The 15,000-nt window shown below is 44.3% G+C and overlaps 1 protein-coding gene across 1 annotated transcript in view; it reads left to right on the top strand.

The window, feature by feature from the left end:
- The window catches only part of unc13ba (unc-13 homolog Ba (C. elegans)), a 99,828-nt gene that overhangs the window by 57,128 nt on the left and 27,700 nt on the right, over positions 1-15,000 (top strand). The window contains exons 12-18 of the mRNA XM_030791732.1: positions 1-2,333; positions 3,264-3,286; positions 4,730-4,779; positions 4,890-4,965; positions 6,973-7,047; positions 12,486-12,705; positions 13,643-13,870. The exon at positions 1-2,333 is cut by the window's left edge and continues 278 nt beyond it. Of these exons, the coding sequence (XP_030647592.1) occupies positions 1-2,333; positions 3,264-3,286; positions 4,730-4,779; positions 4,890-4,965; positions 6,973-7,047; positions 12,486-12,705; positions 13,643-13,870 (3,005 nt within the window). The remainder of the gene's footprint in view (positions 2,334-3,263; positions 3,287-4,729; positions 4,780-4,889; positions 4,966-6,972; positions 7,048-12,485; positions 12,706-13,642; positions 13,871-15,000) is intronic.

Genomic DNA, 15,000 nt, shown 5'->3' with positions numbered 1-15,000 from the left:
AGCCTGCTGTTCTGCCCCAGTCCCAAACGGTCAGGAACTTGGCGGCATGGCTGCTCCATCCTGTGTTGGTGAGGTGGAGCTTAACAGAGAGGGTGGAATACGGATACCCTGCACCCTTCAACATAATAGCACCTTGCTGCCCACTGGAACCCAAAACCAAACTCCTTCGGATTTAAATGGGGCAGGATTTGGTGAAACAACACACAGTCAAAGAGGCTCTGTCGCCTATGGTTTCAGTGCTGGTACAGAAGAAAAGACTGAGGAAGAGGAGGACGACGAAGAGCACGAGGAGGAGTCCAGTGCAATCATTGATCACATACTAAAAGAACTGAGAGGGATCAACAAGATCCAAGAGGAGATCTCAGACCTGAGGGAATACTTGTCCTCTGTCAGCGGCTCCGTGGAAGAGGTGTCCAGTTGCGTGGATGCAGTTCTTATGGAGATAGAGGGAATTCGCTCAGGATCCAAGCCAGGGGTGGAGTCCTGCTCCAGCCATTCACTACCTGGTCGTCACAGTTCCAACAGTTCTTCAAGCCAGGCCTGTTGCAAGCCCTGTACCCTGGAAGCTGCAAGTGCATGCAGCGCTGTATCTGAACAGCACCATGGGTTTGGTGGGCAATTCAAAACAACTTCAAACCAAGACGCAGACCTCCAAGATACGAGGGAAACCTTCAGGAGTGTGACCGCCTTCTCCGGCACGGCTGTTTCAGCCCACGGTGTGTCAAATGAATTTGAGCAGGATACCTCAGACCAGAGTTCAGATGTGCTCCCCGGCGCTGGGAGAAGGAAGCTGAGCTTTGGCTACCTAGAACGCCAGGATGGTCAGGATTGCCCCAGCACCAGCTCGCTGTCCTCGGGCCAGAGCTCCAAGTCTGAATCAGACCATGAGAGGTCCACTTTAGGGCAGGTTCAGGAAGCTATAGGAAGTGACCAGGATTGGGGATCAGTGGGATTTAGACACAGTGGGAGTGTGGAGACTGGCTGGAGTGAGGAAGATGGATATTCCAGACAGGGCAGCTATGAGGAAGGGGATGGCTGCACCGGAAGGGGAGAAACTTGGGATCGGTGCAGGGAAGAAGGGACCTGTAGCTCCTTAGGTGGACAGTCATCAATGGGAAGCTCAGAGCACCTTTCCGTTCTTTCAAGCAGGCATTACAATTCCCCAGCTAGCACTTCTAGCCGGGAAGACCGTGATGCACGCAGGCGAAGACAATACTCTTGTGAGGAAGATGGTGGCATTCATTCTGAACCTCTTGGAGTGGAGTGCAGTGATTTTGGAGCTGTTGGTGACTACTTAAGTGATGAAACATCTGAGGCATGTAGAAATAAGGGTGAGGTTTATGTGGCCACAGGCCAAAGTCATGACACTTTTACCGTAATGGCTACAAACCGTAAAGAGGGCTTCCAAGGGCATTATGGCCTTAGCGGTGGTCTGAAAGGCGAATCTAATGAGAAAATTTCTGTGGTAGAAACAGCACCACAAAGCAATCTGCCAGGTGCATCGGCAGCCATGACAAGAACCCAGAAGGATGGAGAGCTGTCTGGTTTTGATCAGAATCTGTGTGGTTCGGATCTCGATGCTGAGGTCAGTAATGTAGGATTTAATGTGAAGCGGATCGGTAGGGCTGTGTTGGACTTCAGCACTGCCCTGCGAGGGGCACTAAAGAAACTTGAGGGTTCGGGCACCCAAACACCGTTGCCTAAGACTGAAGTCAATCCACCTACATTCTTTAGTGGTGAATTGCAAGCAGATATTGCAAATAACGAAGAAACACCTAAGCAGGAACTGTCCCAAACACCCACACCCTGTGCAGAAACTCCTCAAACGGACACGCCATGCCAAGATGCAACCCGAAGGGATAGCAGTACTGAAGAAAAAGAGGATATCTCCACTGTGTCGAATCCATCTAACACCAAACTCCATGTAGACGGAGACAACGAAGTCTCTTTGCAGGAAGAAAAAGATCATCAAGGAGCTCTGGACACCCCCGTGCATGAGCCACCTTCCGAAGTCACTCTGTCACAACCTGTGGAGGTTGAACCCCCACCACAGTGTTCCACCTCAGAGTCCATCCCTATATCAGTGTCTGCTGAGGGGCCAACACCTCTTGAGGACCAGAGCGTAATTCAGGAGGAGCAGCCCCAAACAGATCTCACTGAAGAGGCTAACAAGGTAGAGGATGGAGAGCAAGTCCTGGAGTTGAGTCAGAGGGACGCACGCAGACTCAAATGCCTCAGAAGCTTCCAGCAGATACTCAGAGAGAAGAGAGAAACGAGACGGCATCTCAACTTGGTGACCATGTCCACGTTTTCTGAGGACGATTTTAATCAAGGTACGCTCTCGATCATATATACACGCAACTTTTAAACTCTCACTCCTCTGGTTGTGTGTTTGGCAATAAAAAACAAACAAACAAACAAAAAAGCACAAAAGAAGTGAAAAAGAAAGGAAAAAAAAGAGAAAAACAGGGGAGGAAAACTATTTTTAAGGGCTTAGGGTGCATTTGTAATTTCACATCTTTGCTCCCGTCTTGTTTAATTTTAACTTCCAGTGGTTTGCAAATTGAAATGATGCCATCCTTGTTGCTTTTTTTTTTTTTTCCTCTTCTCAGCTGCTATGTTGTCAACGTTACTGTAAGACGTCTCTGAAGACGCTAAGCTTATATAGCATAAGATCCTTCTAAATTCACCCAGGCTGATCAAAGCCCTCTCACTTAGCCTATTCTCTTTCATCCCTCAACTCAAATGTGATATTTAAATATCTGAGCGATTTGAATATTACACTTGATAAGTCAGAGGGATGCTTTTTTCTTTCTTTTTTTTTTTTTCTTTTCCATTTTCGGCACTTTTATTAATGACAGTGAACCGTTGAATTGGGTGTCTTGTGGGTATTAAGACCTCCCTCTCTCTCTCTCTCTCTCTGAGTAAATGCATTAGCAATGCCACACCGGTGTTTTATCATTACATTTACCAACCTTAGGGCGTATTAATTAGTCTTAGTGAAAAACAACCCTGACATGAGAGTGGAGAGGAAGAGAAAAATTAGGACCCATTACAAAATGAATTAAAGATCTTTATGAAACATTCATGTCCCTGGTCTCAATCGATCGCTTTGTCACCTCTGAAACGCATCTGCTTGTTTTCTGTAAACTGATTGTTTGGACGATGTTTGTTTAGTGTCATTTGATTGACTTTGACTGACAGTCTTATTCTGCTTCTTTCTCCCTTTGCCCTGTTTTTTTTTTTTTTTCTCTTATATGCAGAAGGCAGTCGAGATGAAGACCAGGTCACCCTCTTTCACTACATTGTTTCAAAAATTCTCCGTCTTGTCAGTCTGGAAGTTTTCTTTCTGCTGAAGAGAAAAAAAAAAATATTTGGCTCTAATCGCTTACTTGTATTGATATCCATAGCTGAAAAAGATACTTTTTTGAAAGTGAAAGTAATGCCCTGACAAAGACTTACAGCACATTGGCTGCAAGCCCCTTTTCATTAAAACCTTGTTTTATTTATTTTCACTTTAGAGCTTCAGTTTTTAATGTTATGGCTATCAGTGCAATATAATAATTACTGCCAAGCGATTTTTTTTTCCTCTTCAGCTGCGAATCTTTTGTATGACAGAGCAGCTTTTTTGGATAGCATAATGACCATGTTTAAGCAAAGCAGTTGTCGCTTTATACTCTCGTTTTTTTCCTTTTCCTTTGTCTTGCCGAAACCTTGCACATTTCAAAGAAGCATGTCCTTGCAGTGCATAATCCGTTAGCTCCATGAGTTTGTGCAGTTGTTCTCTTGCTTCAGTTCAGTGTCTCGTATGTCGCTTTGTGGATCCATCGTTTATTTTCTCCTCGTTCTGTGAACAGACTTTGGCTTTTTTGTCCTCGGTAACGCGGCATTTGCACGGTCCTCGGCTCTCAGGGTTATGAAACAGGCTTAAATGAAAGAGAGAGTAGAATCCTTGGGTCTGGAGAAGGCAGCAGATGAGTCTCGGGCTCTCTCGCCCAGGTGGCTCCACTCAGGAGGCGTTCTCTCTCTCTCTCGAGTTTTTTAAATAAATCGTTTGGAGCAGTGAAGTGCCATGTTTCTAATGCTACTCTGTAAAAAAATAAAAAAAAATAAAAAAAACAGGAAGAAAAGAAAAGAGAAACAAGTTATTCTGACATTTTCAGATCTTCAGATCCTTTTGGAGTTTATTTGAATTGTGGACAAGATTTCTTTATAAGAGTGCTTCTCCGCCCATATATTGAGTAGACAGCACTCTGGGTGTCATGAATATTCAGGATGCTTTTGATAAAGTCTTTACACTATACAAACGTGTTACACTGGCAGCTGGCTTTGAAACTGGTCTCACCCCAGTTCTCACAGCCAACTGAATGAACATTCAGATACTTAATGGTCAATGGGTGTTTGATCTTGGAGACCATGTTTGGTTTAAAACTTAGATTATGAGTTGTGAGCTAGATTCTATGTTTGTGAAACTCAACCAACTCAATTGCAAGGTGTGTGCCCCTCTCTCTCTCTCTCTCTCTCTCTCTCTCTCTCCCCCGCCTCCCTCCCATTCTCTGTTTTTTTATGTTGCTGTTTGATTGTTTCAAATTTTCCCTGTCTCATATTCTATATTTTCCTTGTTAATTGGTAATAATAAGTGTGTTGTTTATTCATTAACTGATTGGCTGATAAAAATCCATTGTCCACTCTTAATGACAAACTCTTTTCTGTGACGTGTCTTCTATAGAATCAGAGTAATGATGGAGACCCCAACAAACAGCCATGGGCTAAGACAAGGTAAATCTCTCTCTCTCTCTCTCTCTCTCTCTCTCTCTCTCTCTCTTTCTTTTACTCTACCCGTCTGTTTTGTGTAATTTTTTTGTCTTCTGTGTGTGCACCCTGTGTAGTGGAGGGGGTATTTTTGGGATTGACAGCATGCCCAATCTACGTAAGAGGAAACCCATTCCCCTGGTCAGCGAGGTGGTACGTAGCCCTTTTTTTTTCGTTCGGGTTTTTTTTTTCTCAGTGACACACCACCTTGTCCACTCCACACTTCTCTGTTAATGAAGATTAATGAAATAAATGAACATACCTCTAATGTCTCTGACATTAATTCTCTTTCTGCCCCTTTCGTCTCTTTCTGAATGCTTCTGTGCACACAACACATTCAGGCCATGGTAAGTAAATCACTGATTCACAACATGACCTTTGACCTACTGCAGTGGCTTTTAGCTCGGACTTCGGAGCTAAGTCTCCTGGGATTTTAGCTCTGACAATCTGAGTAAAAAACTGTGTGTTAATATCAGTTTAATCAGTGAATAATTATTGTTATTTTCACATGTAATTTTTTTCTGATCTGTCGAATCTGAACTTCAGCCCAAAACTTTTAAGGTAGTCTAAGTCCACTCCTGGTTTATCGCCGTCTGGATAGAACTGGATAAAATATACCATTCACATAGAAATTCACACTGAATTTAAAGGAACAGACAGATGAATATGTGATATATGTGAGTGGTACAATGGGAGCCTGTCTGAGGCTACTGAGATTATCAGTGTTTGAATATTAGACTTTGTTAACTTAGATTTTTTTTGTGATGTGATCAAAAAGAGAAGAACGAGAGAGTGCCGTTCATTAGAGACGCTTTTCCCGAGCGCAGTGCTGAACACCTTTCAAGGATAACGCCAGTGCTATTGTTCTGTCTGTTCTCCGTCACCCACTTCGTCTGAGCTGTCACACCATGACTCAGGCGATTCCTTTTCATTTTTCTCCTCACACAAAACACATGCATGAAAAAAAAAAAGAAAAAGAAAGAAAAAAAGTTCCACAAACAAACCATCTAAACCCTCGCGTCAAACAAACCGCTCGTGTAAAATGAGTTGGCGTTTCGCCAGCTGCAGAGATTCACCAAGATGCTCTTCAGTGGTAATTAAAATTATTTCAGAGATACAGGCAAAAAAAAAAAAAAAAAACAACTCCTGGGTTAATTGGAGCAGCACCTGATGAAGGTAAACCGTTTTCATGGTAACAGAAATCAGCGTGTCTTTTGTTGCTCCTACAAAAGAAGCAAAGAAAAAGAGAAATTTCTCACATTATTTATGCTTAATTATTACAGATGTTTTGAATGCATATTTGTATGCACTTACTAGTTCAGTATTACTTTTAGATAGCCACATTACTGTATTACTGTATAAATATCCTAAATCTTTACACCATCGGTTGTTACAGACATGCCACTTTATTTTTTATCTTTCATTCAGCTAAGATTTATCCAGTGAGTTTCTGGCCATTTGCAGAAGATGAAAGTAAAAACACTCCTTAAATCAGCATTGTAAAAACGCGTTTGGATGATGTCCTTTCTAACAAAGACAGATTGTTGTCGGTTTAAAATTCTTCTGCTTGTTCAGTCGCCGTTTCATCACAAAGTGGGAAGCTAGCACAGACATGAGGGGAATTCAGTGGACAAGCACTTAAAGGAGAGCAGCATTTAGGACGGCGAGAGAAATGAATCACACTGAAGGCCTTTTAAGCGTCGACTGTCTGAAACATAAGTTTCTGTCAAGAGCTGGCGTTCCCATAAACCCAGGGTTTTCCTGACCTCGCAGTCATTCACGGTCAGCCTCGTCACGTTTATCGCTTTGGTCCGCGGAACTAACCCACAGATGCATTTTCCAGCTCATCCTCTCAAAACTAGTCATAAACCAATAATCAGGACTGATCAGCTGATTAACTGGGTCAATTTATAAACCCTGTTATAAACCCCAGAAAACTGGTTTAGTCTGGCTTTTTGTTGGTCGTATTGTAGAATTCAGTAAATCCATGAAATCAGAAAATACAAGTAAAGCCACGGAATAGTGTGGCCAGTGATGTAGCGTGTTTGGATGGTAAGAGTGTGGTGGTCGGATCGCTGTGTTCTCAGTCACTGGTGACCAGCGTGACCAGGGTAAACTTTGTACGCTGTGGTAGGTGACCTCTCGCCCTTTTCTCCTCAGTCTCTCGTCCAGTCAAGGAAAGCAGGAATCTCCCACGCTCTTGCTGTCCGCACCTCACTGAAGGATGAAGAACTGGTGAGAGACAGCATGCATACACACACACACACACACACACACACATACACGCACACACACACACAAACACACATACACACACACACACACACACACACACATACACACATACACACACACACACATACACACACACACACATATGTATACACACACACATACATACATACATACATACATACGCGCACACACACACACACACACACACACACATATGCATACACACACACACACACATACATACACACACACACACACACACACACACACATATGCATACACACACACACACACATACATACACACACACACACACACACACACACACACGCATACACATACACAAACACACATACATACATACATACATATACACACACACACACACACACAGACATATGCATACATATGCATACACACACACACACACACAGACATATGCATACACACACACACACACATACATACACAGACACACACACACACACACACACACACACACACACATACATACATACATACATACATACATACACACACACACACACACACACACACACACACACACACACACATACATACACACACACACACACACACACACACACACACACACACACACATACATACATACATACATATATATATATATATGGTAGCCCGTGGCCTAAAGGTTAGAGAGGCGGGGTTGTGGCTAAAAGGTCGCCGGTTCAGTTCCCTGGACCGGCCGGAAGCATCCCCGGCGGAAGTGCCCTTGAGCAAGGCACTTAACCCCCAACTGCTCCCCGAGCACCTAACCCCCAACTGCTCCCCGAGCACCTAACCCCCAACTGCTCCCCGGGCACCTAACCCCCAACTGCTCCCCGAGCACCTAACCCCCAACTGCTCCCCGAGCACCTAACCCCCAACTGCTCCCTGGGTGCTGCATGGCTGCCCACTGCTCCTAGTGTGTGTCCACTATAGAATGGGTTAAATGCAGAGGATGAAATTTGCTACGGCGATCTATAGAAGTCTCCATTCCTTGTTATTATTCATTTATATATACCTATATATATGTGTGTGTATGTGTGTATATAGATAGTTAGATAGATGGATATAGATTTGCGCATATGCATGTACAACACTCAAAACCACATAGATCCCAGCCATTCTCAGTCACAGTCACATCTTTGTTCAGTACACAGACACACACAGTCACACTCACAGACACAGACACACACAGTCACACTCACAGACACACACAGTCACACTCACAGTCACAGACACACACAGTCACACTCACAGTCACACACAGTCACACTCACAGACACACACAGTCACACTCACAGACACAGACACACACAGTCACACTCACAGACACACACAGTCACACTCACAGTCACAGACACACACAGTCACACTCACAGTCACACACAGTCACACTCACAGACACACACAGTCACACTCACAGTCACAGACACACACAGTCACACTCACAGACACACACAGTCACAGTCACAGTCACAGACACACACAGTCACACACACAGACACACACAGTCACACTCACAGACACACACAGTCACAGTCACAGACACACACAGTCACACTCACAGACATACACAGTCACAGACACATACAGTCACACACACACACACTCACAGATCACACAGTCACACTCACAGACACACACAGTCACACTCACAGTCACACTCACAGACACACACAGTCACAGTCACAGACACACACAGTCACACTCACAGACACACACAGTCACAGTCACAGACACACACAGTCACAGTCACAGACACACACAGTCACACTCACAGACACACACAGTCACAGTCACAGACACACACAGTCACACTCACAGACATACACAGTCACACACACAGACACACATAGTCACACTCACAGTCACACTCACACTCACAGACACACACAGTCACACTCACAGACACACACAGTCACAGTCACAGACACACACAGTCACACTCACAGACATACACAGTCACAGTCACAGACACACACAGTCACACTCACAGACATACACAGTCACACTCACAGACACACACAGTCACAGACACATACAGTCACACACACAGACACACACAGTCACACTCACAGTCACAGTCACACTCACAGACACACACAGTCACACTCACACACACACTCACAGATCACACACTCACACTCACAGACACACACACAGTCACACTCACAGTCACACTCACAGACACACACAGTCACAGTCACAGACACACACAGTCACACTCACAGACACACACAGTCACACTCACAGACACACACAGTCACACTCACAGACATACACAGTCACACACACAGACACACATAGTCACACTCACAGTCACACTCAGTCACACTCACACACACACTCACAGACACACACAGTCACACTCACAGTCACACACAGTCACACTCACAGTCACACTCATAGACACACACAGTCACACTCACACACACACACAGTCACACTCACAGTCACACTCACAGACACACACAGTCACACTCACAGACACACATAGTCACACTCACAGTCACACACAGTCACACTCACAGACACACTCATAGACACTCACAGTCACTCTCACACTCACAGACACACACAGTCACACTCACAGACACACACAGTCACACTCACAGTCACACTCACAGACACACACAGTCACACACTCACAGGCACACTCACAGACACACACAGTCACACTCACAGACACACACAGTCACACTCACAGTCACAGTCACACTCACAGACACACACAGTCACACTCACAGTCACAGTCACACTCACAGACACACACAGTCACACTCACACACACACTCACAGACACACACAGTCACACTCACAGACACACACAGTCACACTCACAGACACACTCACACTCACCCTCACAGACACACACACTCACACTCACACTCACAGACACACGCAGTCAGACACACACACACACTCACACTCACAGACACACACAGTCACACTCAGTCACACTCACAGACACACACAGTCACACTCACAGACACACACAGTCACACTCACAGACACACACAGTCACACTCACAGACACACTCACACTCACCCTCACAGACACACACACTCACACTCACACTCACAGACACACGCAGTCAGACACACACACACACTCACACTCACAGACACACACAGTCACACTCAGTCACACTCACAGACACACACAGTCACACTCACAGACACACACAGTCACACTCAGTCACACTCACAGACACACACAGTCACACTCACAGACACACACAGTCACACTCACAGTCACAGTCACACTCACAGACACACACAGTCACACTCACACACACAGTCACACACAGTCACACTCACACACACACTCACAGACACACACAGTCACACTCACAGACACACACAGTCACACTCACAGACACACTCACACTCACAGACACACACACTCACACTCACACTCACAGACACACGCAGTCAGACACACACACTCACTCTCACAGACACACACAGTCACACTCTGTCACACTCACAGACACACACAGTCACACCCACAGACACACACAGTCACAGTCACAGACACTCACAGTCACAGTCACATAAATGCTAAACGCATGTACACACATCTCAGGCCTCGGCATATTGAGCTGGAATGTAATTAGACTGAGAGCTCCTGCTCTGCTCATTTGCCATCCAAAATGTGAGATGCCAGAGTGTAAATATATCCCGATTTTCTGACAAAGTTCTCTCTTTAACCTCCAAACTTCAAAACATTAAAAACCCTTCTCTGAACCCACGGTGAGTCACGCCTGTTTTTGATTTGTTACCCAAAACAAGCAGGCGAAGGTGAGCGCCCACATCCTGTTATCTAAAAGAAAGAGTGTTTACAAAGCCCTCCACCTCAGTTTAGTCATCACTCTGATACCCATGCAACTACTTCAGCGCCACACACATGCGCACACACACACGCAGATACACACAGATACACACAGATACATATAAACACACACTCAGATACACACAGATACATATAAACACACACGCACACACACTCAGATACACACAGATACATATAAACACACACTCAGATACACACAGATACACACAGATAGATATAAACACACAAGCACACACACTCAGATACACACAGATACATATAAACACCCACTCAGATACACACAGATACATATAAACACACATGCACACACACTCAGATACACACAGATACATATAAACACACGCGCACACACACAGATACACACAGATACATGTAAACACACCCGCACACATACACACATCTACACATCTACACAGACAGATATGAACACACACACGCACACACAAACAGATACGTATAAACACACACCCACACATACACACACATACAGCAGCAACACATACACCAGTGTTAATTTTCACACCTTTTCTTAAATTAAGTCGTAGTCTTAGTCTATGGAGAAGAATGTCCCTTAAATTTAGTCAGATATTAGTCACGTCGTATTGATTCAATTTAGTCAGTTGCTCACTGACTAAAATGGCACATCATTTTAGTCAACGAAAATAATATCATTTTAGTTGACGAAATTTGTGTTCTTCCCTGTCAATGCATGTGTGCATTCCTTGATTGTGTGGTCAATTTTGATGAGTTCTCGTCAAATTTAACGAACAACCATATATTTGACCGGTGGATTGTCTGCCATACCATGCGGCTTTTTGGAGACATGATGATGAAATAGAAGAAATGTGTGCAGATGTTTCCTTAACAATAGCTGCCTGTCTGTCGACAATGAGCGTTTTCTAGTGCTCCTTTGCAACAGTAAATGCATGTCTGTCATTGGACAATTTAAATCATCCATGTTCTTTTCTAAAATATTTAAAGATATAATAAACATCTTGCAATGTTTCGGTTTCGTCATATTTTCATCAATACTATAGTGAAATCAAATGTATTTCTTATATTGTTAAGGTCTAGTCATCTTCTAGTCATCTTCATTGTTGACTTAATTAAAAATCCCTTCATCAATGAATATCTTCGTCATTCGTCATAATTTTGTTGACATAATTAACACTGAAACATACACACACAAACACACATCTACACAGCAATACACATCACACACACACACACACACACACCAACTATAGCAACACATCCTCTGTGGATCAACTTTCTCCATCTCTCTCTTTCTGTCTGTACCCCCCCCCCCGTCAATGTCTCTTTCTCTCCCTTGACTCTTCCTCTCTCTTCCTCTCTCTGTCTTTGCCTTCATCCCCATACCTCCCCCTTTTTCTCTCACTTCTACTGCTTCTCACTCTGTGTCTCTCTCTACTCTCCCCCCGTCCCTCTCTCTGTGTCTGAATCTTGTTCTGAAAATTGTTGTGCAAACTCCCATGTGTGTCTCTCTCTCTCTCTCTCTCTCTCTCTCTCTCTTTCTCTCTTTCTCACACTTTAGAAGAGTCATGTGTATAAGAAGACCCTGCAGGCTCTGATCTATCCCATATCCTGCACTACGCCACATAACTTTGAGGTGTGGACTGCCACCACGCCCACCTACTGTTATGAGTGTGAGGGTTTGCTGTGGGGCATTGCCAGACAGGGCATGCGCTGCTCCGAATGCGGGGTCAAATGTCACGAGAAGTGCCAGGAGCTGCTCAATGCCGACTGCCTGCAGCGTGAGTCAACAAACATCAATTTAAAAAAAAAAAAAAAAAAAAAAAAGAAAGAAAACAAAAACAAAAAATCCATGTTAGATTAAAATAAAAATACTGCTCAGCTCAGCTTGCCTAACACCAAGTCCCAGGACAAGTCTTTTGCTTTTACTGTTTCACTCTGAACATGTGAACTCTGTTTTCTAGCAATGGAATCCAGCAACTCACAACAATCACCAACTTTTAATTACCTGGACTAAGCATATTGGTTGGTTGGTTTGCTGGTTGGTTTGTTGATTAGTTGATTGACTGGTTGAATGATGAATTGACTGACTGATTGATTGTATTTATAGTTGGCTTAGAATTCCCACTAAGGTCCAAGGATATCTGTCTCAGAAGAGACCCATAGGCTTTCAGATATGGCAAAGTTGTCAACATATACGTGTTACTGTCTTAAAAGGTTTTTTTTGTTTGTTTGTCTGTCTCACTGTGTAACATAGCCATATAAGGTTTAATGGGGGAAATCTACAGTGGTTTAGTTTGATTGGCTGGGTGTATGAACAGAGGTCGTGGTGCTGCTGTAGTTCTCGTAACGTCTGTCCGATTTGTGACCCGCTGATGCAGGGGAAACAGCCTCGTTCTGAGGGCAGCTTGCCGAGAATAACGGTTCCCCCAAAGGGCTGAGGCTACGCTGCCACCTGCCCTCGCCTCATAATCAAAGTCTGACCGTTACCTGGGAAACAGATGTATGCACGGTCATAGTCCACAGCGGTTTTGCTGAAATGAAATGATTGGATGTGGGGAACACTGCTGCAAAGCCTGCGGCATACAGTCTAAATCTTCTCTCCAGTTGTGACCGATTGAAACTGTAACTGATTTATAAGTGATTGAAACTATGACCTGTCCATCCTGACTAACCACGCCCCCCCCCCCCCCTCGCCCTGCCCCGCCCTCCACACAGGGGCGGCAGAGAAGAGCTCGAAGACGGGAGCGGAGGATCGGACCCAGCACATCATCTCGGCCATGAAGGACCGGATGAAGATACGAGAGCGGAACAAACCGGAGATCTTCGAGGCGATCAGGAACGTTTTCGTCGTCACCAAACTCCACCACGCCCAGCAGATGAAAACCGTCAAACAGACCGTGCTGGACGGGACCTCAAAATGGTCCGCCAAAATCTCGATCACAGGTACACTACCCGGGCGGGAAGACAGCTACAGCTGTGTGTTACAGTCACAGTCGTTTCAGCTTCCCCATGACCAGTTTAATGTGAATTAATATATTTATTAAAATAACGATAAATTTATAAAATACGTTTCCTGAGTGTCACAGACAGACCTGGTTACGTTTTTTGTTCAAGTATTTGAATGTGTCTTACTGTGTTAAAATGATTCCTTTAACCTGAGTCCTTTCCTACTAAGATTACTATTACTCTAACAGGAACTGAGTGTATTGGGGCCATCACAAGACTGCCTTACTGCCGTTGTCACTTAAGACAATAAGGTCCCAAGGAGAGAAAGCGCTAAGGAGAATTGGGACAGGGCCTAGTCACATATAATTTATACTTCTCATGCTTTGGTTATAACCTAATATTGCACGCTGAGGCCATTAGACCATCTCTTCTGTTTTGTCCAACAAAAACCCAACATCATGAGCGAGTGTGCTCCACAGTTAGTTTTGTCGAAAGAGAGGGTATTGTGAAAGATTACTCTCACGGTTACGAAATCAGTGTGGCAGCCAAACGTAGGAAAAGGATGAGCAAAGTTTTCCTCATGACAGAAAACACGAAGAGTATAAATATTCCTCAGTTCACTCTAGGAGGCCAGTCAGCATGACCCCAGCTCAAAATCCTGTGCGTAGTTATACACAAAAGCATAATCTCCTTTAGAGAGACAATCATACAACAAACACGTAACAGTTTGAAAACGTTCACAAGCCGTGAGGCAAAATTATTAAAAAAAAAAAAGCAAAGGCATGTCGACCAAACAGTCGGCTGACTCCTCAAAGACCGAAACCCTTTCAGTCGTTTAAAGAAAACGAACACCGTGCTTTCTGCTGTTATTTTGTTATTTTTGTGTTTCTCTGGCTGAATGTCTTTGCGTGTGTTTATTTATCGGAGCGGGCTTTAATGACGCTCTCTGAAAGCTCGCCCCCCTGCCGGTTGCCATTAGCGATACAAGCTGCACAGGCTGCTGGGAAGTGCTTTTATCGCTCCTTTTGCTCTGATTGGCTGCTTTGCTCCTCTAATTGGAGAACTCTGTTGCACCTGCTTATTTTTTTGTAACTTTCCGTTGTTTTTCTTTTGTATTTTTAAAGTAG

Source organism: Chanos chanos, chromosome 14 (genome assembly GCF_902362185.1).
Source record: "Chanos chanos chromosome 14, fChaCha1.1, whole genome shotgun sequence".
NCBI lineage: Eukaryota > Metazoa > Chordata > Actinopteri > Gonorynchiformes > Chanidae > Chanos > Chanos chanos.
Note: the sequence above shows the minus strand (reverse complement) of the source record. Positions and strands in the feature narration are given on the sequence as shown.